The 26,817-nt window shown below is 33.9% G+C and overlaps 4 protein-coding genes across 4 annotated transcripts in view; all 4 read left to right on the top strand.

Moving 5' to 3' along the window:
- The first annotated feature begins 1,625 nt into the window (after positions 1-1,625).
- On the top strand, positions 1,626-7,786 carry LOC21407195 (probable LRR receptor-like serine/threonine-protein kinase At1g67720). Its single transcript, XM_024172929.1, has 15 exons — positions 1,626-1,908; positions 2,596-3,124; positions 3,728-4,233; positions 4,335-4,464; positions 4,581-4,652; positions 4,765-4,833; positions 4,921-4,992; positions 5,074-5,142; positions 5,295-5,449; positions 5,596-5,825; positions 5,926-6,052; positions 6,124-6,192; positions 6,287-6,473; positions 7,078-7,213; positions 7,323-7,786. The coding sequence occupies exons 1-15, from the start codon at positions 1,827-1,829 to the stop codon at positions 7,656-7,658; spliced, it is 2,769 nt and encodes a 922-aa protein (XP_024028697.1). The 5' UTR covers positions 1,626-1,826; the 3' UTR covers positions 7,659-7,786.
- A 1,815-nt stretch (positions 7,787-9,601) lies between these two features.
- LOC21407194 (receptor homology region, transmembrane domain- and RING domain-containing protein 1) lies at positions 9,602-12,916 on the top strand. Its single transcript, XM_024172962.1, has 8 exons — positions 9,602-9,690; positions 9,790-9,835; positions 9,993-10,138; positions 10,784-11,014; positions 11,255-11,650; positions 11,860-11,957; positions 12,256-12,315; positions 12,459-12,916. Exons 3-7 carry the CDS (start codon positions 10,018-10,020, stop codon positions 12,277-12,279), a joined length of 870 nt encoding a protein of 289 aa, XP_024028730.1. The 5' UTR covers positions 9,602-9,690; positions 9,790-9,835; positions 9,993-10,017; the 3' UTR covers positions 12,280-12,315; positions 12,459-12,916.
- A 1,925-nt stretch (positions 12,917-14,841) lies between these two features.
- LOC21407193 (nuclear transcription factor Y subunit B-10) lies at positions 14,842-17,564 on the top strand. Its single transcript, XM_024172961.1, has 7 exons — positions 14,842-14,955; positions 15,182-15,426; positions 15,516-15,645; positions 15,919-15,924; positions 16,028-16,102; positions 16,238-16,288; positions 17,226-17,564. Exons 2-7 carry the CDS (start codon positions 15,209-15,211, stop codon positions 17,262-17,264), a joined length of 519 nt encoding a protein of 172 aa, XP_024028729.1. The 5' UTR covers positions 14,842-14,955; positions 15,182-15,208; the 3' UTR covers positions 17,265-17,564.
- Positions 17,565-23,366: 5,802 nt separating this feature from the next.
- The window catches only part of LOC21407192 (E3 ubiquitin-protein ligase UPL4), a 9,802-nt gene continuing 6,351 nt past the window's right edge, over positions 23,367-26,817 (top strand). The window contains exons 1-7 of the mRNA XM_024172946.1: positions 23,367-23,461; positions 24,281-24,919; positions 25,042-25,152; positions 25,297-25,413; positions 25,515-25,673; positions 25,774-25,935; positions 26,340-26,492. Coding sequence (XP_024028714.1) covers positions 24,296-24,919; positions 25,042-25,152; positions 25,297-25,413; positions 25,515-25,673; positions 25,774-25,935; positions 26,340-26,492 — 1,326 coding nt within the window. The 5' untranslated portion in view covers positions 23,367-23,461; positions 24,281-24,295. The remainder of the gene's footprint in view (positions 23,462-24,280; positions 24,920-25,041; positions 25,153-25,296; positions 25,414-25,514; positions 25,674-25,773; positions 25,936-26,339; positions 26,493-26,817) is intronic.

Genomic DNA, 26,817 nt, shown 5'->3' with positions numbered 1-26,817 from the left:
CACTAATATACATATATGGTATGCGTGTGTGTGTGTATATGTGTGATTTTAATGGTTATTCTAATATTTTTAGTTATAAAAGGGAAATAGTAGAAAATAGGTCAATATGAAAAGCTTAAGAAAGTATATATACTAATTTTTAGTTATAAAAATTAATACGCTATAACTTGTCAAGTTATGGTTCATAACCAGATAAGTTATGGATAAACTTGTCAAGTTATGATTCATAGCCAGATAAGTTATAGACAATTATAGACAATAACTTGTCAAGTTATGGTTCATAACCAGACTAGTTATGGACGAAAACAGTAATTTAACTTATTTATTAACTTATATAAACTATTAACCTATTAATTTTAATTCATCTTAAATCTTCACTTATTTTCCTCCTTATATAAAATGCAAGAGAAGATATCGAAGCCCAAATATAAGGTTTAACGCAAAGTAAAAACTCCATATAATTTATTGTTTTTGTCGTTTTTGTTTTGGTTGTAGAAACTCCATACAATTTATTGTTTTTGTTGTTTTTGTTGTCGTTTTGCTCGCAGAAGCGCCATATAATCTGTTATTTAACCAGTAAGTAGTAGCCGTCAATAATTGTTATTGGATTTTCATTATTGAATACAAGTTGTTTAAAATTTAATACGACATCAATATAGAGTGCTTTTAAAGGCATTGGATTTTGGATAATCTGATGAATTATATTGCAATTAATGACAAATTTGGAAGTTTCGTGAGAACATTAGATGATGGGCGCACGTGTTGGAATATTATATTTTCCATAGTGCATACAAACGATTGTAATTCTATACCTTTTTAATTTATTGTTATTTATAAATTCAATGGAAAAATTATGATAAGACTACAAAATGTATACATCTAACATCAATCTTGAAAATCCTTCCCCAACCGAAAAGAAAAATATCGAAAACCCTTTTTTTGTTTTTTAATTTTATGAAGATAAAGTGCTATGTATTTATCCAACAAACCAAATCAAGGTTTTCAATTAGATTATTTTTCTCCGTTAATTAAAAATCGAAATGGCGAGAACTAAACTAAAACAAAAGGCTTACATTAATTTTGTTTTGTTTTTTAATTCACTATTAAAAAGAAGATAAAAGGGGGAAAAAAAAACCCCGTAAGCTTTAAAAATCTGAAAACAAAAAGAAAAAAGGAAAAAAAAAATCAAAATAGTCAGCTAACCGATGCGACGTGACTAGGTGCAAAAATAAATGGTGGGCCCCTCAAAGACTGTTTCCTAATACAAAGGTTACCCGATTGGGAAACCCTCAACCGTTGATATTTCTCATCAAGCGGCATCTAATAACCCAACACCCATCTCACACTACAATCTTTTTCACTGGACCCCACCTATCCCCCTTTCCCAAACTCCATTCTCTCTCTCTCTCTCTCTCTCTCTCTCTCTCTCTAAATCATTTCTTTCAAACTTACTCCTCTCCAGTCTTCGTTCACTGATAACAAAAACATACAAAAGAATTTTTTTTTAAAAAGAAGGGAATTTTGAGTTTTTTTTTATAAGGCGGCGTTTGGTTTAGATGTATAAAACTAATTAATTAATTTATTTATTTGATAATTGGGTATATAAAACTTATTTATTTGGGACTTTTGGTGGAAGTAGCGAGTTGAGTAGTAGTGAGTTGTGAAGAACACTTTTAAACAGTATATAGCTGGACTCTGTAGAATAAGTAGAAGAGAAAAACGCTTTTTTTTTTTTTGTTCTTTTGTTTCAACTTGGTTTTCTTGGTTCTTTTCAATCATTTCTTTTTTCTTGCTCACGTCGCGGGTTGGATTCTGATCTTTAGGCAATGGCGAAAAAGAAGATGCTTCTTCTTCTTTTCTCTGTCGTTTTTCCTCTTCTTCTCGATTGCTCTTCCGCTCAGATGCCAGGTTTCTCTCTCTTTCTCTCTCTAGGTCGATACGTGAATGTCTGTCTGTATATATGTATATGTGTATGTATAGGTGTGATGTAATCGTTGTTCGTTTGAGGCTTTTGAGCTTCTTTTCTTTTGTTCATATTCTTCAAAGTTCGATTCTTTTTTTTTTTTTTTTCAGATTGTTAATGGAAATGATTCTGAATAATATGTGATTTTTCCTTTTTTTTCTTTTGATAAAATTTGTTAACTCGGAAAACTATAGTCTTGGTTTAAGATTGGAACTGCCAAGCTCAACACGTCAAGTTTTTTTTTTTTTTTTTTTTTTTTTTGAAGTTAAATATGGTTTATTGTGTATATATTTTTCGAAGATGATGTTGTAAGCTGCTTTACTTTCAGCATGATTTTCTTGTTAAAAAAAAAGAAAGAAAAGAAAATAGCAAGAAATTAACAAAACGAAGAGAAGTAGACTAAGATAATTTGCTTTAAGTTTTAGTTTTGAAAAGAGATGTTAAGGAAAAAAAAAAGTAAGTTTTTAGAAATTTAGGTTTGAAAAATATTAGCTTGTTGAACTTTCTTTTAGCATTTTCTTTTGGAACAAATTTAATTGAAATTCTAAGTTCTAAATAATTATGTCGTTAGTTTGTTGAACTTCCTCTTAACAAGATTTTGGAATTTGTGCAAATATCTCTTGTTGAACCAGGTTTTGTGAGTTTAGATTGTGGAGGCACCGAATCTTACACCGATGAAATCGGGCTAATATGGAGTCCCGACCAACTTATTTACGGGGAGACGGCCAAAATTTCGGTTGCAAACGAGACGAGGAGGCAATACACGACTCTCAGACACTTCCCAGCTGATACAAGGAAGTATTGTTACACCCTTAATGTCACAAGTAGGACTAGGTACCTTATAAGGGCAACATTCTTGTATGGTAACTTTGACAACAACAATGTCTATCCAAAGTTTGATATTTCTCTTGGGGCAACCCATTGGTCGACGATTGTGATCTCGGATGCCAGTGCTATAGAGGTGAGGGAGCTTATATTTCTGGCTTCAACTCCTACTATCAGTATGTGTTTATCCAATGCCACAACCGGGCAGCCGTTTATATCGACCCTTGAGCTCCGGCAGTTCAATGGTTCGGTTTATTATACAGATTTTGAAGAGGAGTTCTACCTCACTGTCTCTGCCAGGATAAATTTTGGCGCAGATAGTGAAGCGCCAGTCAGGTATGTTGAAGAATATGTCTGAGTTTAAATTTTCTTTGCTCCCTGTTTATTTGAGTGTATTTTCAGTGTATGTGGCATGTCCCATCAAGCTTTATGAGACGAGAAAACTTAATATGATACTTGAAACACCCTTCATTCTAAGATTGAAAATTTTCTCTGGGAAGGAGTAATTAGTGATGATATTATCATCTTGTTTGGTAGTAGGGAAAAGTGGAAGGAGGGATAGGGGTGAGAGGATCAATGGTTGGATTATAAGACTTATGGTTGTTTGGTAGAGGGATTGGATGAGGGAATGGATTGGGTGAGGGATTCAAAATTCTTTATAGGACTTCAATTTTGATTCTTTCATTGCAAGGATTGGAGGAGGGAATCCACACCAAATACAACAAGAGAAAGATCCTCTCTTTCCTCTGTATTTTCCTTTCCTAGGTTATGTTCCTTACGTTCATTCCTATTTTCTTTATCTCTTACCGAGCACAGCCTCATTTGTCATATGTGTCTGTTGCAAAAGAACAGAATGATACTTATTTAATTTATCTGGATACTTAGCATCTTCATTGGAGGTATTACATTTTGAAAAATCCCCGTGTCTATCATTTTCAGGTATCCTGATGATCCATTTGATAGACTATGGGAGTCTGACTCTTTGAAGAAAGCAAATTACCTTGTCGACGTTGCTCCCGGAACGAAAAAGGTGTCGACGAAAATGCCAGTTGATGTTAACAGGGATGAGAGGCCACCTGAAAAAGTTATGCAGACAGCTGTAGTTGGTACAAACGGATCATTAACATACCGGTTGAACTTGGATGGTTTTCCTGGCAGTGGATGGGCAGTCACCTACTTTTCGGAGATCGAAGATCTCGCTCCAGATGAGTCCAGAAAATTTAGGCTAGTGCTTCCAGGCAATACTGATGTCAGCAAACCTATTGTTAACATTGAAGAAAATGCTCAAGGAAAATACCGCCTCTATGAGCCAGGATATACCAACCTCTCTCTTCCCTTTGTATTGTCATTTCGATTTGGGAAAACTTCAGACTCTTCCAGGGGGCCGCTCCTGAATGCAATGGAGATAAACAAGTATTTGGAGAAAAATGAAGGTTCTCTAGATGGTAAGAGCACTAGTGGATACTGTTACTGCTCTTGCTCAATTTCATACTAAATTTTGATGATTTACTGTCATTTCTGATCTTGGAGTTTGCAAAACTTTCAGGGCCCATTGCTGCTAATTTAGTTTCACACTACTCATCTGACTGGGCACAAGAAGGTGGTGATCCTTGCTTGCCAGTTTCATGGTCTTGGGTTCGATGTAACACAGATCCACAACCAAGAATAGTTTCAATGTAAACTTTTTTCTTTTGAAGGTTTCATTGGTTATATTATAATTTGCATTTAGTCCATATCTCTGAAGGAAAAGTGTTTTGGAACTAATCATAACTGTGTGCCTTGTGATTGGCAGTAAATTGTCTAGTCAGAATTTGACAGGGAGCATCCCCTTAGACTTGACAAAATTGAGCGACCTAACCGAGTTGTAAGTACTCCCATTGCATTCTTGTTTTTCTGGGTGGTGGCAGGTTTTTTCGCGCTTTAGTTCCATAGATTTCGTAGCTTACTACCATTATCCATTCGTCTCGTGATTGCAGATGGCTTGATGGGAATTCACTGACCGGTCCAATTCCTGATTTCACCGGATGCGTGGACTTAAGGATAATGTAATCTCAGATGTCATGTGCTCTTAATCGTGGTTTTGTTGAAAACTCCAAGCTAACCCATGTGTCTCTTTTGTTTGTATTGTACAGTCATCTTGAGAACAATCAATTGACAGGAGAGCTGCCTTCCTCTTTGACAAACCTACCCAATCTGAAGGAATTGTAAGTTTTCTATCCCAAGAAATTCTATTTTCGTATGTTGAATATAATAGCTGTTATAATTGGCGAATTTCATGATTGTAGGTATGTGCAAAATAACAAGTTATCTGGAACAGTGCCAAAGGGCCTTATCAACAAAAGTTTAGTTTTAGAGTAAGTATTCCTTTCTACAGATAAAACTAGATTTATCAAATTATTAAATTATGTACATCTTGAGAATTTGATCCTTTGTTATTGAAACTTTAACAGTATCTATAAATAGCTGATCTCTTATACCATCACCTTCTTACTTTGGTTTTTTGCAGCTATTCAGGAAACATAAATCTTAGTAAAGGGAGTACAGGTCAAAGCCGAACAAACATTATTGTTGGTTCATCGGTTGGCGCTGGTATTCTACTTATAGCTACTATTGTGTCTTGCATATGTTTGCACAAAGGGAAGAAAAGAAATCACGAGCAAGGTACAGTTCCAGCACAATGATAAGTATCTCCATTATTTTCTTTCTAAATAGCAATGAAAAAAAAAAAAAAAAAGATGAAGAAGAAGAAGAATAAGACAAGTTTTGATTGGCTCAAATGTGATGGAGTTGATTGTATTTTGTTACAGAACCGCTTGGCCAGTCTCTCCCAGTATCTATCAGATCTGATGCTCCCGCAGAAGCTGCACATTGCTTCACCTTCACCGAAATTGAAAATGCTACCAATAACTTTGAGAAGAAAATTGGTTCTGGAGGTTTTGGAGTTGTATACTATGGGAAATTGAAAGATGGAAAAGAAATTGCTGTCAAGGTTTTGACCAGTAATTCCTACCAGGGAAAGCGAGAGTTTTCGAATGAGGCAAGTTTTTCCCGTTACTAATGAATCTCCTCCATATTGTGTCATTGTACTTGTCTTCCCTCCTTTCTTAACCATTGATCCGTGCTTTTGTTTGATAAAGGTGACTCTTCTTTCAAGGATACATCACAGGAATCTGGTACAGTTTCATGGATATTGCCAAGAAGATGCGAGAAGTATGCTTGTTTATGAGTTCATGCATAGTGGAACTCTCAAGGAACATCTTTATGGTAAGATCACATGTAAACTCAAAAGCATCTGCATAAGTTTAGATGCTCAACGTTTTGTGCACTATTTGTAGGGCCGCTAACACATGGACGAAGTATCAACTGGATCAAGCGTCTCGAGATTGCTGAAGATGCCGCAAAAGGTTTTTAAGTACTTAGGTTATTATCTTATTTTACTGCCACAGATAGCGCTCTTATGAGTAATGAATTGATTCAAATCTTCACGTAATTGTTCAGGGATTGAATACCTTCACACAGGCTGCATTCCAGCCATTATTCATAGGGATTTGAAAAGCAGTAACATTCTGCTTGACAAGCACATGAGAGCTAAGGTTGCAGATTTTGGTCTTTCCAAACTCGCGGTAGATGGAGTGTCCCATGTGTCGAGCATAGTTCGGGGCACTGTGGGCTATCTAGATCCTGAGTAAGGCCCTCTTCCATCCATCAGTAAAACTTTCATCTTAATTTAAGCATCATATCTAAGACAAGTTAAAAAACATTGTTGATATTACTCATCTTGTTAATGAAGCATCAACTTCTGTTCTTAGAGTACTTTCCACGAGTCATTGTTTTAGTGCTAAAATTTCTTGCTTAGTAATAGCAATTTTAGTTGAAGGATAGGTTTAAGTTGGAGTTGTTGAGCTTCTTTCACCCGATGAAATTTGTATCTGATTAGCAAACACTTGGGCCTAGTTTGGTAGGAGAGGAAAGTGGAAGAAAGGGATAGGGTGCGCGAATTAGTGGACGGATTAAGACTCGTGACTGTTTAGGAGGAGGGATTAAAGGAGAGAGTGGATTAGCTGCGGAATTCAAAATCCTCCACATGATTCTAATTTTGATTTTTTCAAAGTTGAAAGGATTCAGGGAGGGAATCCATACCAAACACAATAAAAGAAAGGTCCTCCCTTAGTCGACAATTTCACCTTGGTTAACCCTTCCTTTCTTCCTATTTTCTTTCCGTCTTACCAAACACAGGCTTACTTCCAAAAATGGTGCATCATTTTTTTAATCTTCTCATTGATATGCAGGTATTACATCTCTCAACAATTGACAGACAAGAGTGATGTTTATAGTTTCGGTGTCATTCTTCTTGAGCTGATATCTGGTCAAGAAGCAATATCCAATGAAAGCTTTGGTGTTAATTGCCGCAACATTGTCCAGTGGGTAAGAGTCTAATTTCAGTTTCATAATTGGTTTTATTTTAGACATTTTCTTTGTAGTTTGTACCCTCATGTGGGTAACTCTTCCCTTCACAATTTTCTCTACAACACAGGCAAAGCTACACATTGAGAGTGGTGACATCCAAGGCATCATTGACCCCGTCTTACGCAACGAATACGACATCCAATCGATGTGGAAGATAGCGGAGAAAGCCTTGATGTGTGTCCAACCACACGGGTACATGAGGCCATCGATATCCGAGGTGCTCAAGGAGATCCAAGACGCCATCATGATGGAAAAAGAAGCCGCGACATTGAGAGGTGGTAACTCAGATGACACGTCGAGGAACTCGGCTCATTCTTCCCTCAACTTGGGCTCCCTTGACATTATTGGAACTGAAAATTTCTTGGCCCTTGATGCGTCTATTGCACAACCAAGTGCTCGGTAGTATAGCGTGGTTGGTTGTACTGTACAAAACAAGTACATACGTCTCTTCTTCTTTAATGATTGCTTTCATATCCTCGTGCGTCTGCTAAGTTGCTAACTACTCGTCCACAAATGTGGAGAAAGCAGAAATTGAGCTTGTAAATGCTGATTTTGGTAAAGCTTTTGCATCATATGTTTCATACTCTAAATATATATATATATATATATATATATATATTTTTCTGAGTGGTGGCAAAGGCTTTTGCAATAGCGTAATAGTTTATGTTTTCCATTCAATACATTCATACATACATATATACATACACGCACACGCATATAATCAATTTGACATAGAAATATGAAAATGTTGAAAACAAATATATAGGTGAGGATTCATTGATGACTATACGATGATAAAACATGTCATGTAATAACTTGTAACAGATAAGACTCATGTTTGTTTGATTAGTTTTATAATTGAATTTTAGGCATTTGAACACAAAATGATTTAAGATAAAATTTTGGTCCACGCGAATTTATGACTAAAGAGTACTTTTTTTTTTTCACATAGATAGATTTTTACATTTAAATTTTCATTATGCTTATCTGGTTTGTTTAGAATTCATTTCTCTATTAAAAATTTCAGTTAATTCTGTCTATACTGATTGAAAGTTTAGCTTAGTTATTATTCCACATCCACTGATGTTTTAGTTTGTATTTCCCTCGCCATTTTTTTTAATTAGCGCGTGAATTGTGTGAATTGTTTGTATTTATTTGATCAAATTATTCAAAAAAGACAACAATCAGGAAAACGACAGCAGAAACAACGACAACATTAAGAAAGAAAACAAGTAAACAACAAAGGTACATCGACAGTTAAAAGAGAACGACAACGTCAGGAGGGGAAAACGACAATCATGGCCATAGATAAACTACAACTGTCAAACAAAATGGCAGCCAAGAATAAAAACGACACTATAGGAGAAAACGGTAATTAAAGGGTTAATAATAACAAATATTTCATATAACACTACTTATCAATATACTTTCTTTACTAACACTATTATGTCGGTAATTATGGCCTCACATATCAGTAATTTTGTCATTAGCAAAAAAATATGTCAATAATTTTTGTATGAAAGTGAGAGTATTTTTGTGGTGTATGGTGCATTACTTTATACATGAACTCATTAACTTGAACCATTAAAATTAATTAAATAGGTACAAGAACCTTTCCGTTTGTTTTACGGGTTGGAATTGAGAGTTTGAATTAAAAAATAAATTTATATGAGAAAAAAATATAAATTTAAATTGTGATTCAAATTGTGAAAAGAATTGGAGAAGATTAACGTTCTCTGTCATGAAAAACTATGGTTGTGTTTGGAGTTATTTTTATTTTTGTATTTTACGTTTTTTGAGAAAAAAAAATGAAAATATGAGAGAAACGGTATTTTACACAATTAAAGATAAAAAACAGAAATGAAAATGATTTTTTAGTTTAGTGTAAAATAAAAGAGAAATGAAAAATGACTTTTAATCATTTTTTATTTTTTATTTTCGTTTTCTCCTCTCTCGAGTAAAGAGAGACATTAATAAATTTTTTTATATTAAAAATAATCTTTTGATAAAATTATTAAACACATTTTTAAAAATAATTTATGTCTGAAATTAAAAATATTTTTATTTTTATTTTTATAAAAAAAATAAAATTATTTTAAAACGAGTTTTAAACGAACCCTATAATTTTAATTTCTTACTTAATAAAGGGAATAATACTATAGAAAACAAACAAACAAATAATAAATAAATAAATAGACGGAATGCATATGATCCAACGGTACGTGTTGAACGTGATCTAAGGATGCAAACGGTGTTGGCTCTTGCTGGGCCCACCAGAGTTGTCATCTGCAATCCAAACTCTCTCGCCTGACACGTCCTTACCAAAAACGCCAAAAAAAATATAAAAAAAAAAAAACTGAAACTTCTACAACAACCTCAGCTCACCTGCTCAGATTAAAGATACGTTTTTTTTATAAGCTCAGAAATATCACCAGGTATTTTTCTTCTCCTTTTCTTTATTTCTCTTTTTTTTTTGGAATATTTCATTTTTTTTTTGCTAATTTTCAATTGGTATTGTAATAATTTTTTCCCAGCAACTCAAGCCATTGAAACCAAACCCAGAAGCTCTTGATGCAAGAGGTGTTTATTTCCCCATTCTTCTCTTAATTTTTTCTTCTTTTTTTTTCTTTTAATTTTTAAAATTTTCACTTTTATAGCTCGTTTTGATGCAGAATATGTGTTTATCTTATCTAAATTAATATTTTCTTCTTCTTTTTTTTGTTTGTTTTGGATTCAGGTAATTGAAGGTGATAAAGAGAAAAATGAGAGGCATTTTGCTTGGATTGTGGCTAGGGTTAGCTCTTAATGTTATCCAATTTGCCTCTTCTACTATTCTTCTCAGATCCTTGTCCATGTCCTTCACTGACCTTCCCGCCAAATTTGGTAAATTTTTTCTCTCCAATTGGTGTTTGGTTGCCGAGAAAGTGCTGGAAACCGAGAGAAAATATGCTTATTCTGCTTACTATCATCTTAACTAGACGAAAGTTTCTTTCTTTCGTTTTATTTATTTATTTTTTTGAACTGTTTTGCAAAAAATTATTCTATTTTGCATGTAATATTTGCTAAAACTTGACAAGTAAAACAATATGATTATGTTCTTTTTTGTGTTTTTTTTCCATCGATCTTCCCGCCAAAGTTGGTTAATATTTTCTTTTGTCCTTCTTTGGGGTTTGGTTGCTAAGAAATTGCTGGAATCCGAGAGAAAGTATGCTTCATTTTTGCCTACTATTATCTTAACTCGAAGAAAGTTGTTCCTTTTTTTGTTGAACTGTTTTGCAAAATTTTATTCTAAAATTTATCTGTCTCTCTCTATCTTTTGGTGTTTGGCTGCTAAGAAATTGCCGGAAACCGCGAGAAAGTATGCTTAAGTTCTGCCTACTATCTTCTTAACTTGACGAACATTCTTCTTACCATTTTTCATGTAACATATTTGCTAAAACAATGAACAATTCTCTTCGGTTTATCTTTCTCTCGTTAAAAAAACTGGTATGATTATCTCTCTTTTTTCTTTTTTTGGCCTCTTAATAGCTGTTGGCGTCAATGATTCTGGTATATGCGGAGCTCTTCATGTTGTAAATCCTCTAGATGCTTGCAGATCACTAAGCAATGATCTTCGATCGACAAATATCGGTGGAATAAATTTTGCTCTGATAATTAGGGGTGAATGTGCTTTTGAAGATAAAGTCCGAAATGCTCAAAAGGCTGGATTTAATGCTGCAATTGTCTATGACAATCAGGACAAAGGAAATTTGGTTTATAGTGAGCCCTTTTGTCCCTTTAAAATTTCTGTTTATTGCATTTATTATTTTGTTCCTTTATTTGTTCTATCTGCAAATGGGATATGATAAAATCCCAAAACACATTAAAAAGAATAATAAAAAGAGAGAGAAATGGGGTTAAAGAATCTTCAAAATATGGAGTCATTGGCTGTTTGTTAATAACTAATGGGAAGTTGTAGTATTTGACTGTTATATGCTATTTTCTTTTTGTTGTTTGTAGTGATGGTAAATCGCGAGAATGTTTCGGTGCACGCGGTTTTTATTTCTAAGAGAGCTGGTGAAATTCTGAAGGAGAATGCTCGAGGGGAAGATGGCGAGTGTTGCATCTTCCCGTTTAATAGTGAAACAGCCTGGACTGTGTTGGCAATATCTTTTATCTCATTTATTGTCATATTAGCTATTTTGATGGTAGCAATCTTTACCCCTAGACGTTGGCTGACTTCAAGGGGGAGAAATAATCTCCCAAGAAATGTAGACGTGAAGATGGTGGAAGCTCTGCCCTGCTTCACGTTCAGCTCTGCTCATTCGAGTGATTGTCATGCTGGAGAAACTTGTGCCATCTGCCTTGAGGATTACAAAGATGGAGAGATCCTTAAAGTTCTTCCCTGCAGGCATGGTAAGACTCCATTTTCATGATTATGTTGGGTTGCTCTCATTTTTCACAAGTATTTTTGTGTCGATGCACATAATTGAAATACATCATATTGGTAGGCACTTATAGTTTTGACCTTAGTCAACGTTTGGAATTTATTCTCGTTAATATTTTCTCATCCTGGCATATATAGTTCCTAGTTGTCAATTAACCAACTTGAAAGGCACTTGCAGAGTATCATTCAAGTTGCGTGGACTCGTGGCTGATTAAATGGGGTACGTTCTGTCCTGTGTGCAAGCATGATATGAGAACCGAATATGAATGTTCTGAGGTAAGCAAGCCAAGGCCAACTATATCGTAGTTTTTTCTCTTAGCAATGTTTTATAACTACAACTCTTTTGGCCTCATATAAATACTAGGGTATTTGCAGATCATGAAAAGAATGGTACATTGTTTCTGGCCACATACTTGGTCATCTATTTGGTAGATTTTGAAATTAGAATTGTCAATATTTTTTGCCTGTATTCCCTCCTGAATTGGAGTATAAGTATTAAGTTGGTATGAAACTTGACTGTATGTGATTCATTGTGCTTTTTTTTTTCTTTTTCTTTTTCTTTTTTTCCTTTCAGGTAAAGAGAAGAACCTGGCTATAGAATCACTTGATTAAATTGAGGATTCGCCTGGCTGAGGTATGGAGATGAATTCCCGCTGTGATATAATTTTGTGTTTTCTACTTTCAATTGTGTAAATTAAAATTGAACTATATATGAGTCTAGCTCTGTTGTCAAGTCCATTACCGCAGTTAATCACCATCTCAGTCCTTTTATATCAGGGTTCATAAGTGATCGCGACTTCAGCTATGCCAGATTGCCTTGCAATGTTTCTCTTATCTCTTCGTAAGGGTGACGGAGGCAAGGCATTTCAATGATTCGCGTTTGGATTGATATCAAAGTTTCAGTAGAGCTGCCGTTGGCTTGAATCTTGTTGAAGCATCTTCACTAGTTCAGTTGAATTCCTAGCATCCTCATTGGCTTCTCCAACTTATAGATTGATTGCAACGTTCTCGAGATGAATCATCGGCTGATCATTGGGGTCCATTTTTGTGGCCCCGTTAAACATGTTTTAGACCAGGTTCTGTACCTCTTGTCACAGTTGGTATTCTTATGACCCGACATGATGCCCATGTTGTTATTGGTCTCTTTTTTGCTGCTTTCTTCGTGTCTATAGGACATTCAATATGTTTATGTTATAGAAAGATGGGGCAAAAAGGAGAGAAAAAGTTTAACCCAATTCATTTTTTTGGCAGACCGAGAGGAGCCTTCTAATCTTATGCTTGTGTGCGCTAGTGCCACACCCATATTATTAAGATGAAAAGTCAAATTGCATGTTTATTTTGGGTCCCACTAGAACCCCCCCTCCAGCCCAAAAAAAAAAGGGTAAATTCTTTATTTGGTCCCGAACTATTAACGTTTAGTTTTCTTCGCGGATTTGAGTTGAGATGTGACATTTTCTGAGAGTTTTTAACTGTAGTAAAAAAAGTTAGATGTGACATTTTTTAAAAGTTTTTAACTGTAAAAATTTAGAATTAAAAACTTGAATCGGTAAAATGAACGAGGCCTAAATAGATGATGACTATCTCATGCTTTTTTTATTACTAAAAACTCGTTTTCGATATTGCAAGAAAATAAAACTCATTTTCAATATTGCAAGAGGGCTAACTTGGAATAGAAGGAATTGAGCAATTCATGAGATGTTAAAATTTAATTGAAGTGACAACCATCAAAGACATGAAAGTGGGACAACATATTTTGATTTGTCGTTAAGACGAGTAGAGAGCAATGTATTAAGGTCATGTTCATTTCACTGATTCGAGTTGTTACAGTAAAAATTTCTCAGAAACAGTCATATTTAATTTTTTTGTTACAGTAAAAAGTTTTCACATAAAATTACTTCTCAACTCGAATCAGTGAATTAAACGAAACTTCTCTATTTTCGTTACTCATGTGCTATGCCTTTCTTTTTTCATGTTTCCTTTCTCTCTTGGTAAACACAATCCAAGGGTATGTTTGATAGAAAAGAAAAGGAAGAGGAAAGACGGATTATGTGAACTATGAAAAGGATTATATACAATCTTTCAATTTATTTGGTGGAAGGTAGGGGGGTTGAAAGCATAAATGGAACTTTTAGGTGTGAATAGTCTATTTCAACCTCCATCGATGTTATTGAAATAAGTCGTGAATAATTAATATGGGCAACCTAATAATTTTACAAATAAAAGTCTATGCGTCCTTCCCATTATTGTTCTTATTTACCAAATAATATGAAGAAAAGTTGTTATTCTCTCTATCACCTACCCTCAAACTTTCTCAATTCTTCCTGCTTTTTATTCTTTCAATTAAACGGAGTCCAAAAGAATCCTACATAAACATGGACTTTTTTTTTTAATAACATAAACATGGAATTGGAACACTAATGTGCATAGTAAATAAGTAAAATAACGAATATAACCATAAAATTATGTACTAAAATGAATTAGGTCTCGTTCATTTCACCGATTCGAGTTTAGAATTTAAATTTTACTACAGTAAAAAGCTCTCAGAAACAGTTACATCTAACTTTTTTTATTATAATTTAAAGCTATCATATAAAATTACATCTCAACTAGAACCAACAAACTAAACAGACCCTTAAAGTTTTTTAATTTATTACCGTAAGAAATAAAAAAATAAAAAATGAATATTCTTCTAACTAAATATTAAGAAAACGTCATATTTATTTATTTTTCAATTTTTAAATATCAAAATTATAAAACTCAATAATAAAGTAACCCAAATTTTCATATTCTTCTGATATTTGTTCGGAATTTTCTAAAAAATTTATTACCTCAATAGAATTAGATAGTGAAATTTCTAAAAGATTTTTTTTTCCTTCAATATTGGTAAATCATTTGGTGGTACGATGCGTTGGAGAGGAGATCAAACTCCCTTCTTTCTCGGAGAAACAGGAGAGTGAAGACCATAAACGAAAACGCCAAAAACACGTGGTCTAATCAGACTTAGGAGCACCCGAAGAACACGGAAAACGATTAGCCACTATTAATTAATTAAAGAAAAAGAAAGTAATTAATTAATTTCTGATCATCAAAAAAGAAAGAAAGAGAAAAAAAAAATGAAAAAAAAAGAATAAAAGCAACGAACGGTGCTGATAAACCTCATTCTCTCATCTGAGTCGTCTCCAATCACCTCTCTTTTCCAGCGTCCGATCCTTCTCCATTACCACTCGATCTATAATTCTCGCGCCCAAATTTTACAAAACTTCCCTTCTTACTGGTACTCTCTCTCTCCTACAAATACACACACCAACACTTTCTCTCTCTTTCTCTCTCTACATATATACATGATTTCTGTTTGTTCTGTTTCTCTCTCTTCCATTTCTTCTTCGGTCCTTTTTTCGTTTTCGCCTAATCATGGCGGACGTAGAGTTTGTTGTTTTTGTGGTTTTGGTTTTGAGCGATTTTGTTGTTGTTGTTGTTGTTTGGTGCTGGTTGGGGGTTAGGGTTTCGTGTTTATTGCGGCGGCGGCGATGGCGGAAGCTCCGGCGAGTCCAGGAGGCGGAAGCCACGAGAGCGGCGGAGAGCAGAGCCCGCGCTCGAATGTTCGTGAGCAGGATCGGTACCTCCCGATCGCCAATATCAGCCGGATCATGAAGAAGGCGCTTCCGGCGAACGGAAAAATTGCCAAAGACGCGAAGGAGACTGTTCAGGAATGTGTTTCTGAGTTCATTAGCTTCATCACCAGCGAGTATGAATGAGATCGAGCTTTTCTCTGTTATTGTTGTTGTTTTTTATGTTTATATTTTGGCTTAATTTTTGGGAATGGATTTTGGTTAGGGCGAGTGATAAATGCCAGAGGGAAAAGAGGAAGACGATTAATGGCGATGACTTGCTCTGGGCTATGGCGACTCTAGGGTTTGAAGACTACATAGATCCGCTTAAGATTTACCTCACCAGATACAGAGAGGTGAATTTCTGTTTCCGTTTTCTCTTTCTGTATAGTTGATTGCTCAGGAAAAATCGGATCTTGTGATACCGGGTCGTAAAGTTTGGTGCTTTTGATCTCTGTGATTCTTAATACCGAAACTTTCATGTTCTTTTACAGCCAATTGCCAAGCTTTGTGATGTAGTTATGTAGTTCCATTGGATTTTATTTTTTCAAAATAATAACTTTCTTTACAGTCTCTAACTAACAAGCTTTATTTTTTGGTTGCTTTTGGTGTCTATCTGGATGTTGCAGATGGAGGTAAGTCAAACTTCTCCTTTTTAGTTAAAGTATTCTTTTATTACCCTTGATTTGTTTTTGGAGTTTATTCTTTTTCTTTTTTGGAAACCCCGACATCTGTTAGGGTGATACAAAGGGGTCAGCAAAAGGTGGAGAGGCATCTGCCAAGAAGGATGTTCAACCCAGTCCAAATGTTCAGGTTGGGAATAAATTTATGTGGAATTTAGCCTTTTTTTTTTTTTCAAAATTCTAGTGTATATCGATTCATCAGACTTGCTTTATGCATAAACTTGTCCTGTTCTTACTGTGGAAACATCAATTATTAATCTGTCAGATTGCCCATCAAGGTTCTTTCTCGCAAGGTGTTAGTTATACAAATTCTCAAGTAAATCTCTCTCTCTCTCTCTCTCTCTCTCTCTCTCTAGCTCTCTCTAAGTATTACTACTCTCACCCCCACAAAAGTTTGAACTCTTAGTCGTTGATATTGGATATTATGTAGTGACATACCATTTCTCATCGACTGTATATGATCAATGAGAAATGGTCAAGCAACCCTCCTTACTACTTAATATATGGTCAATTGTGAGATACGGTATTAGAAATACAAGGTTTGTATCATTGATTGGCCCTATTCCATATTGAACTGAATAACTCTCGATTACTTGTTATTACCGTCCCAATAAAATGGCATTTGTTCTTCTCTATTAGCTTCTTTATTTTTTTAATATCAGAATAATAATTGGGTATAATATATATATATATATATATTTTTTTTTTTTTTTTGAGGGGTAAGGCTATTTTGGATAGCCTGCTTGGCTGCGTGCATCTATGTCCTGTCTCTGAAGTCTATCACTATTAAGGATCACAACTCACACATGTTCTACATTATAGCCTAGGAATGATTTTCTAATATTTGCGGTATTTTTGCTCTGTTTGGACTCGATGCCCAATTGTTTGTAGTTCCATAAATCAAATTAGGCAAGCATTCAACTAGTTCACTTATGAATACCTTATTGATTGCATGGAGTCGGTAGATAACCTTCTGTTCAACTCTCAAAACTTTGCATTACTTAAGCAGAGTGCTCAAACTGGAATAATTTCAGTAGTTCTTATAGCTGGATAAGATGGAATAAATCTCATATCATTTTATAAAGTTGTATGACGAAGTCACTCGATATTTTTCTTAATAAATTGCCTACTTGTTTGTTGTTTAATCAAGATTTATTGCTTTCTTTGTTGTTTAATCAATTCCTGTTTTGCAAGGCAGTAAACCTACATGTCTGTCGGTTCCAACACTCCCTTTATTTGCGTTGTGAATGCAGTCGCAGGCTCAGCACATGATGATGCAAGGCACAGAGTAGATGTTGGTCCGAGCCGGCGAGCCCTCAACAAAATTGGTAATAAGTTATCTGTCTGATGTGAACACTGACATGTTGGGTGGTTTTGGTGCCCATGTTTAGGTAGTGTATTGTGGTAATGTTTGTAAATTATTAAGGAGTCACTTGGGTATAATGACTATTTAAGGGGTGTTCTGTAAATCTTTGGTGTATCTAGTATGTCATTTTTAAACTGTTATATTGCTAGGATTATGATGTGATTGTATTGCTTGTGGTAAATTTATGCCAAAAAAAAAAATGTACTCTTTTATCCAAGGGACAAATTATGGCATCGTTCATTTCAGCGATTCGAGTTTTCAATTTCAGTTTTGCTACGGTTAAAAGCTCTCACAAAAAGTCATATCTAACTTATTTTGCTATTCTCACATAAAATTACATCTCAGTTTGAATTGAAAAGTCGAATCTACGAGGCCTATATCTCCTTACCTTGCATTCTTACAGTTTCAGCTCAATATTTTAGGTTCAAAAGATACCAACCAAGAAGAAGATGCAAAACAGCACAGGGGATCTAAAATTTTCTCCATTGTGCAATATTCTTCATAGCCCACTGAGCTGAAATTCCGCAAAATTGATTGATTGATAGCGACAAGTCAGCAACATATTAAAGAGTTATTGACTTGCAATAGTTTTTTTAATTGTTTTTGAATTACCTGCAATTTTTTCTTTTATTAGAAAATAGAAATGGCTTTTTTCCTTAAAAAAAAAAAAAGAAGGTTTTTCGGTGTGGCATTTTGAATGTTTTTGCCGTGGGGAGAGGGGCTTGAAACTTGCCAATGCTGTGGATGTGTCAATTTGGAATGATAAAGGGTTGATATTTAATATTTATTTGGCTTACAATTCCTAGAGATAAAGCAAAAATTTTGCAGTCGACACGTGGACGTTAGTAAATTTCCATGCATTTCCTTAGCTCATAACAATATGATTTTCTAGTATTGAGCCCAAAAAAATAAAAAGATTTTACAGTTTGTCTTGATTTTTGACCTCTCAATGAGAAACGGTTGAAGATAGTGCCATTAATTACTTAGGCTGAAGTATGGACGAATTTCAAGATGACAAGGTTTTTTTTTTTTTTTTTTTTTTTGAAGTTTTCTGTCATTCACACTTGTATTATTACATTATCTTGCTGAGGTTGAGCTCTATACGAAATTTTGAAACAAATTGTTAGTGTTTCGTTCTTCAAGAGATTTAGCCCGGTTTAGTATTGCCTTTGGAAGTCCAAAAAATTTATTTTCCTTATAAGAGGACGCCGGTAATTGTTTAGAAAAAATGTAGAAAAATACTTTATGCGGGTACAATACAAATTTATCTTTATTTTGACAAGTTAATTTTTCTATTTGTTTGCATTTTTTTTTTTAAAAAAAAAAGAAACTTCCAAAATAAAACTATTAAAGGAAGTTAATATTTTTTTATTTAAAATTTGATTTTGTAATGATTAGTTTTTGAAAAGTTGTAATTTAATTTATGATTATGTGATCTCCCACTTTGTTCCTGAATTTTAAAAATTCTCACTTTACTATTTTAAACTTTGATTAATTTCAAAAATTCCTCTTAAACTATGATCATTTTAACACTTTGCCCCTCAAATTTTAAAAAATAACATCTGTTTCTCTCAAACTTTGTTCCGTTAACAAGTTTTTCCATTTTGTTACAAGACAAAATTCACCACATGTCAGGGAGTATTATCATAAATTAACCTGCAACGACTCTTCCAAGCATTAAAGAAAGAAAACCCATATCTTGAACAAAATAAAGATCAGGAAAAAGAAAAAAAAAAAAAAAAGAACAATGAATCCAAGACGGAATCATCAGAGTTGAAAGGCTTTAGACAAATACTGCAAGAGTCTTCCTCGAAGTTGTCGTTGGAAGGAGGCGGCGATTGCGATGAAGACGAAGACAAAGCTATGATCGTCATTGAATTCTCTGCATAATCAGAAGATGATGAAGAAAAAGAAAAGCGAAAGCTGCCATTGAAGAGTGAAAGTGAAGGAGTGATATGCAATGTTGAAGAGAGATAGAGAGAGAGAGAGTTTATGGAAGAGAGAAGAAGTAGAAGGGAGATGAAGAAGAAAGGAACCGTAGAAGAAATGAATCCTAGAAAAAGTGGTAGAGAGGGAAAGAGAAAGTGAAGATGATGGTCAAAGAAAATATGGTCAATTTTTTCAATAAAAATGAGAAATTATCTGATTAGGAGGGTATAAACGTAATTGCGCTTTCAATTCTCACTAAATAAGTGACACGCGATAATTCCGTCACTTATTGTAACAGAAGGAGAAAACTTATTAACAGAATAAAGTTCGGGGGGAATGAATGTTACTTTTTAAAATTCAGGGGGCAAAGTATTAAAATTTAGGGGGAATTTTTGAAATTAATCCTTTAAACTTTTATGAACTTCTACTTTGCCTCTTCCGTCCAAATTTTTGTTTAAAAGAGACAGAAAACGTCTCACTTGTACTCACGTGCATAGTATTTGAGGGTAAAATCGTAATTAAATTTTTTGTGATTTGCACCTATACTCCTTAAACTTTGGAGTCACTCCCACTTTGCAACCTGAACCTTGGAGTCACCCCTACTTTACCCCATAAACTTTGAGGTCACCTCCACTTTGCCCCCCTGAACTTTGAGGTTGCCTCCACTTTGCCCTCTAAACTTTTTCATTGGTCCTCCATTCTACGTCAAACTTCGAATTTCTCTCATTTTAAAAAGTGTAGTATTAAATGACGATTTTTTTTTTGCGAAATTTTTTTTGGAGATATCAACAAAAAGTCGACAAAGTGTTCTAGGAGAATTTGTATATTTTAGGTTAATTTTAATCGCTAGTTTCTTAAAATCTGAGTACTGTTATGTCTTATAACGAAGCAAATCAATAAAAATAATTTAAATAGAAAACAAAAATGATAAAAAGGACATCAAACCATGTTTAGAAAATCAGAGAAAAGAAAAAAAATCGTATTTAGTGATCGGATTACTATGAAGGTGAGCAAGCGGGTACCAATCGTAATTAAGTAAGTTTGGGGTAGTACAGTGGGAGCTATGAAAAAGTTCAGGGGCAAAGTGGAGGCGACTCCAAAATTTAGGGGGCAAAGTGGGGGTGACGCTGAAGTTTATGGGGCATAGGTGCAAATCACCAAAAAATCAATTATGATTTTACTCTCAAATATCATGCACGTGAGACGTTTTCCGTCCCTTTTAAACGGAAATTTAGACGGAAAGGGCAAAGTGAAAGTTTATGAAAATTTAGAGCAGTAAAGTGAGAATTTTTAAAGTTTAATAGGTAAAGTGAGAGTGTCCCTAAAATTTAGAGGGCATAAGTAATAATAATCCTTTAATTAATTTCTTATTTTCAAGAGATTAGGCAGCTTACTCGAATTTGAATTGTGTATGATGTATGTATACGAGTTATTATCAAACAAATCTCGTAATTCTCTCTTTTAAAACATCGTCCAAAACACACACCAAATTCTAAACAAAGTCTAACTTATCAAAGTCTCGTGTTGATCTGGACGTTGTTTGTTTAGGCATAATTTAATGTTCCCTGTTTGATCTCACCTACAAGGATTGTGATCAAACATGACTTTTTCACCAAAGAAGACTATTTTTCACACTTTGGCAATTTGGCATATAAATACACATATCTTATTTAATTGATCTTTTCTGTGGGCAAAGCAATTAAAAAAATAAAAATATTCAAAGGTAAGTGTCAAGTTTCCTATGGCGTGCCAATAAACAAAACTCATGTCGACATAAATATGCTTTTTTTCTACCTTTCATTACGCAATATGCACCAATCCTGTTGTTCCTTCTTCTCTACGCAGTGGATATCTAGCACAATTCCGCTAGAGAATCTCTATGTAGTTTAATTATAAAAATAAAAAATAAAAATAAAAAATAATAAAATCTCTATGTAGTTTTGTCTTTGTAAAAAGCAGTACATTGAAAAGAAGAAGAAAAAAATTTAATAAAAGGCATAGTGCTTCTTTATTTTATAATTTTTTTTTGTTCTTTTTAATTAATTTTTGCTACATTTTTTTGCGAACTATTTCATAATAGGGTATGAGAAAATATTTTAATAGTATTTAAAGTTTTAAATTGTCAAATCATATCAAAGCTAAAAATAAAAATTTCAAAGTTTTAACAAAATTTAATTTTCATAATTGGACAGCGTCAACAGAGTATCTTTTTTGTATCATGCCAGAATATTTTTCCATCGCAACTTCTATATTGCAAAAGCCTCTAATATTTTATGCAATAGTGGAGTAACTAGACTAAGAAAAATATACTTTGTTAGTGATGTTTGGTATTTCAACAACCGATAAATATAAGACCACCTCTGATATAAATATTAATACTAATTGTATATTTAACGTCAAAAAGTTTTGAAAGTTGTAAAAGAAAATTTTTATTTTTAAAATAATTAGAAAATGCAAAAATTACATTGATTACATGGAAAAAGTAAACATTTCAACTAATACTAATCAAATACTAATCTTTCATATGTTATAGTTGGTGAGAAATTTATTACAAAGTATAGCATGTGAAAAATTTAGCACCACAAATAACATTGCATTGAAGAGTGTTTTTCACTCAAATGTTAAATTTGTAATTGACACATTAATTATAACATTGCATTAGAGATGCTCCAAACACAAGTAATTGGTGTAATTTTTTAGTTTTATATTACAGACTTTCTCTGATAGTCCCTGTAAAAATAAACTACTAGTAGTCGCTTACTTTTAAGTTGTCAAATCTGTACCTAAATCTACTGTTCTGCATATTTTTAATCTGATGTGATTTTGATTAGATCTAATAATTAAAAAATGAGATTAACGATATGACGGATTGCCGGAGAAACTCTAAGAAATTTTTTTAAGGGGTGAATAAGATTTATTAAGATATATACCACAATCACATTATAGTTTCTTTTTTTTTTTAATAATTATCATAATAATGTTATGTTTTATACTATATAATTATTAGTTACTATATTAATAAATATCAAAGTTTACTACACTTAAAATATTTCAAAATATTTACTATATTTCAATTTTATTATTTAAATTTTAAGATATGTAAATAGCTTATTTATTTATCAGAAATAGTAGAAAATGGGCCAATATGAAAAACTTAAGAAAGTACATAGGCCAACTTTTAGTTATAGAAATTAATAGGCCATAACTTGTTAAATTATAGTTCATAACCAGATAAGTTATGGACAAACTTGTCAAGTTATGGTTCATAGCCAAACAAATTATGGACAAAAACCGTAAATTATGGACAATAACTTGTCAACTTAAGGTTCATAACCAGACAAATTATAGATAAAAATAATAATTTGACCTATTTATTAACTTATATAAACTATTAACCTATTAATTTTAATTCATCTCAATTCTCGACCTATTTTTCTCTTTCTCCCTTTATTTATTTATTAACCCCCGACCTTCTCATTAAAGGTCTAAACTCCCCTGGGCCAACGACAGAATTGGGCTGGGCCGTAGTCGAAAACCACGAAAATCACAAAAGGAGGCGGTGCTGGTGACACTAGCCGCTTCTTAAAAGATAACACTATCTCTTTCTTAATCAGGTGGTCGAAAATTATTCCTTTTCACGCAGGCCCCACGTCTATAATCTCAGATCTCTGATATCAGATCCAAGCATAGCCCAAGATTCTAGGGCACACATCCTTACACTGTGCTCAAATACACACAACCAATTCATCTAAGCGTAAAACTCCTATTTTTCTGAGTACAATAATTAAACGCTAATTAAAATTTAACCATTTGTGATTCACACATATATATAGACTATAGTTTCTCTTCATGTATATCTTCGAAATAGAATAGATATATATAGATATATACACACACAGTATATATGTATCTATATTATATATATGTGTGTGTGTATATATCAGGAGCTATATATACACACACAGTATATATGTATCTATATTATATATATGTGTGTGTATATATCAGGAGCTTTTTTTTTTTTTTTTTTGAGAATATATATATCAGAAGCTTTGTTAGTAAACTAATGTCTTCTTCTTCATCATCGTCAGAGTCTGTAATTTGAGAAGGAGAAGGAAAACTTTACTTTTTTTTTTTTTTCTGAGGTCTTCGATTCTCTTGAAGACCGATTAAGAACGACGGCGGTGATTATAGGTACGAAAAGAGAAGAAAAAATCGGTGGAATCTTTTTATTTTGATAACAATTTATGCGATTGATTTTCTACTGATGATCATCCGTCGAATTATAGGTTTTTCGTTATTGCTGTACATGCATTATTAGTGTGTAGAGAACACAGGAATTATTTTATTTTCGTTTTTTTTTTCTTTTTGTGTTGTGTGAGAACTTTGCATTACGTTTGTTGTGAATTCACTGAGAGTTTTGTAGAATCTCTGGTGAAATCTGTTAATACGTTAATGAAGAAGTATAAAGTTTGTGGTTTTATCACCCTCAAAAAAAAAAAAAAAAACTTTGTTTTTAGATTATTTGTAAATGGTTTTCCTTGTTGGCGGTGCTGTTTCTCTCCTCTTTCGGTTCTGAAGTATGAATATTTGATGATGGTTTTTTTTTTGTTTGATTATTTTGATGATTGTTTGTGTTTCGGTGTTTGTTTGTTCGACAAAAATTGGAACTTTTCTAACTGTTATTTGATATTTGCAAATGTGAACCTTTCTTGTTTATTATTCCGTGATATTTTCTTGATTTGATTTCTGGATTCTTCCCAGTTTGATGATTTGTTTTAGGGCATATTTTCCACAAATTTATGATATATATACTTTTTTCTTTGGCATTTTGTTTCGTGTAATGAGGATTTTTTTATCATTAAGGTGTAATGTTTATTGGATATTCTGTGGCAGATTGAGTTTATGTAAATGGGAAATTTATGGTACAATGTTTTGGCTTTGTTTCATTTATTAGTGAAACCGTTTTTTATGATCTTTAATTTGTTCTGTTAATTGGATTTTCTGTGATAGATTGAGTTCATGTAAATGGGAAATCGTGGACAAAAGCGTGCTGAAACAGTGGAAGACTTGCCGGCCGATAAGCGGGCCTGCAATTCGATGGAGTTCAGACCGAGTTCATCAGCTCAAGCACCGCTGAATTCTGCTAACTCCACAGCTGAAACTGATGAGCCTGATATGGATACTTCATCATCTGCCTCGGCCTCAAGCCGGTCAGAGGGAGAACCTGAGAAGGATTCGGCATACGGGTCCTGTGATTCCGATGATGCTGAGCATAGACACTCTGAAATCCGGGACTATCAGAGGCAGAGATCGTCTAACGATCATGGCAAGTTTAAGAGGATCTTATCATCTCTAGGTGAAGAAAGAGAGGATTCTGGACACTTAGCGTTGCTTACTGAGCTATGTGAAGTGTTGTCATTTTGTAACGAGTATTCGCTCTCGAGCATGACGGTCGACTCCTTGTCGCCGCATCTCGTAAAGCTTGCAAGACACCCGACTAACCCGGATATCATGCTGTTGGCCATAAGGGCTATGACTTATTTATGTGATGTGTATCCTAAATCATCAGGTTTCCTTATTCGCCACGACGCGGTCACTGTTCTATGCCAAAAATTAATGGCTATTGAAGACATGGATGTGGCAGAGCAGGTAAGTTTTATGTTTTATCTTTTGTGTTTTATTCAAGTAAAAGCATTGCATTGAACTGTTTATATAAAGAAAGAGTATAATTTCGTTGAAATCCTAATGCCGTGCTTATTTTGTTCATGTAGTGTCTGCAAGCATTGGAGAAAATATCGCGGGAGCAACCGCTTGCCTGCTTGCAGGCCGGGGCAACAATGGCCGTCCTGACTTATATTGATTTCTTCTCAACAATCATACAGGTAATATAACATTGATACCTCTGTGGTGACTTTCCCATTTTGTACATTACTATCCAACATCAGTTTTACTCCTAATTGTCGTCTCTGAGGAGTATAATCTTTAAATCCTTTATTTATTATTTATTTATTTCCCTTTTGTATTAGAGGGTTGCTCTTTCCACTGTGATGAATATATGCAAAAAACTTCCTTCTGAATGTCATGCACCTATCATGGAGGCTGTTCCAATACTATGCAATCTTCTTCAGTATGAAGATAGGCAGGTACTTCAAGCGGTCAACGTTTTAGGGCTTCCTTGGATTTTTCTTGTGTTTCGAGATTGTTCATTGACTTTTTGACTCATACATTTGGTTTTATTTTTCAGCTTGTTGAAAATGTGGCTATTTGCTTGATTAGAATTACTGAGCGAGTGAGTCGCTCTTCTGAGAAGCTGGATGAACTTTGTAAGCATGGATTAATTCAGCAGACCTTTCATCTTATAAACTCAAATAGCCGCACTACTCTATCACTACCAGTTTGTAATGTACGTTAACTTTTGCTTCCTATTATGTCATAGGCGTTAGCTTTTGTCATGTATTACTGTTTGTAGTAGATGGTCTGAAAATTTCTGCTTTGGTTGGCAGGGTTTGCTTGGGGTACTGGTCAAACTTTCTTCTGGTTCAATTGCAGCCTTCAGAACGTTACATGAGCTTAATATAAGCAACCTATTAAAGGATATTTTGTCTACTTACGACCTCTCACATGGAGTTTCTTCTCCTCATACGGTTGATGGACAATGCAATCAGGTTTTTTCTTAACCTGTCCGCCATGGTTTGTCGTTTATTGTGACTGAGTTTGGATTTTATTTTATTATTAGTTTTTTATGAAGAATGATAGAGTGATTTGCCTTCCTTCACTTTATGCACAAATGAATGCGAGATATTTATCTACTTATATATTTTGCACTCTGTGGGAGTTGGCATTTGTTTAGGGTCTGTTTGATATGATTGCGCTTTAGGGTGTAATGACACAGAGTTCTAAGTCCTTTTAATAATATGGTGTATGAGTTCATCGATGTGACACTGCAAGTAATTCATTGGTGTTTGTTTCCCTTGTAGATTTTAGTGATTTTGAGAGTTATCATAAAGAATCTACATTTAATTATTAAAACAAAAAGAAGGCATTATGATTCCTATGCTTTCAAATGCAGGTATATGAAGTTCTAAAGTTGCTTGACGGGCTTCTCCCTGCTTCAATCACAGATCATGAAGCTCCACAATTGTTGGATAAGGAATCTTTCCTCGCTAGTCGACCTGAACTTCTGCAAAATCTTGGGATGGATGTTCTTCCTTTCTTGATCCAGGTTTGTCTCCGAGAGAAGATTTAGGCTTAGTTTGATAGCTTTTCCCTCCCAAAATCAGCTTCTGCTTGTAGCAGAAGCTGATTTTAGTGTTTGGTAAATCTCTTCAAAAGTGTTTTTTGAAGAATTTTTCAAGAATCTACCGCCAAAATCAGAAGCAGCCTAAAGACAACTTTAGCTTTTAAATTGTGCAGGAATCAACATAGTACAATTAATGAAACTTTCATAATACCCATAATACCCCTAATGAAATTTAAAATTTACAATATTCTCAATTTAAAATTCGACTCGTAATATAATATAATATAATAGTAATATTATAATAAAT

This window comes from Morus notabilis, unplaced genomic scaffold, assembly GCF_000414095.1.
Source record: "Morus notabilis unplaced genomic scaffold, ASM41409v2 Scaffold342, whole genome shotgun sequence".
Lineage (NCBI taxonomy): Eukaryota > Viridiplantae > Streptophyta > Magnoliopsida > Rosales > Moraceae > Morus > Morus notabilis.
Note: the sequence above shows the minus strand (reverse complement) of the source record. Positions and strands in the feature narration are given on the sequence as shown.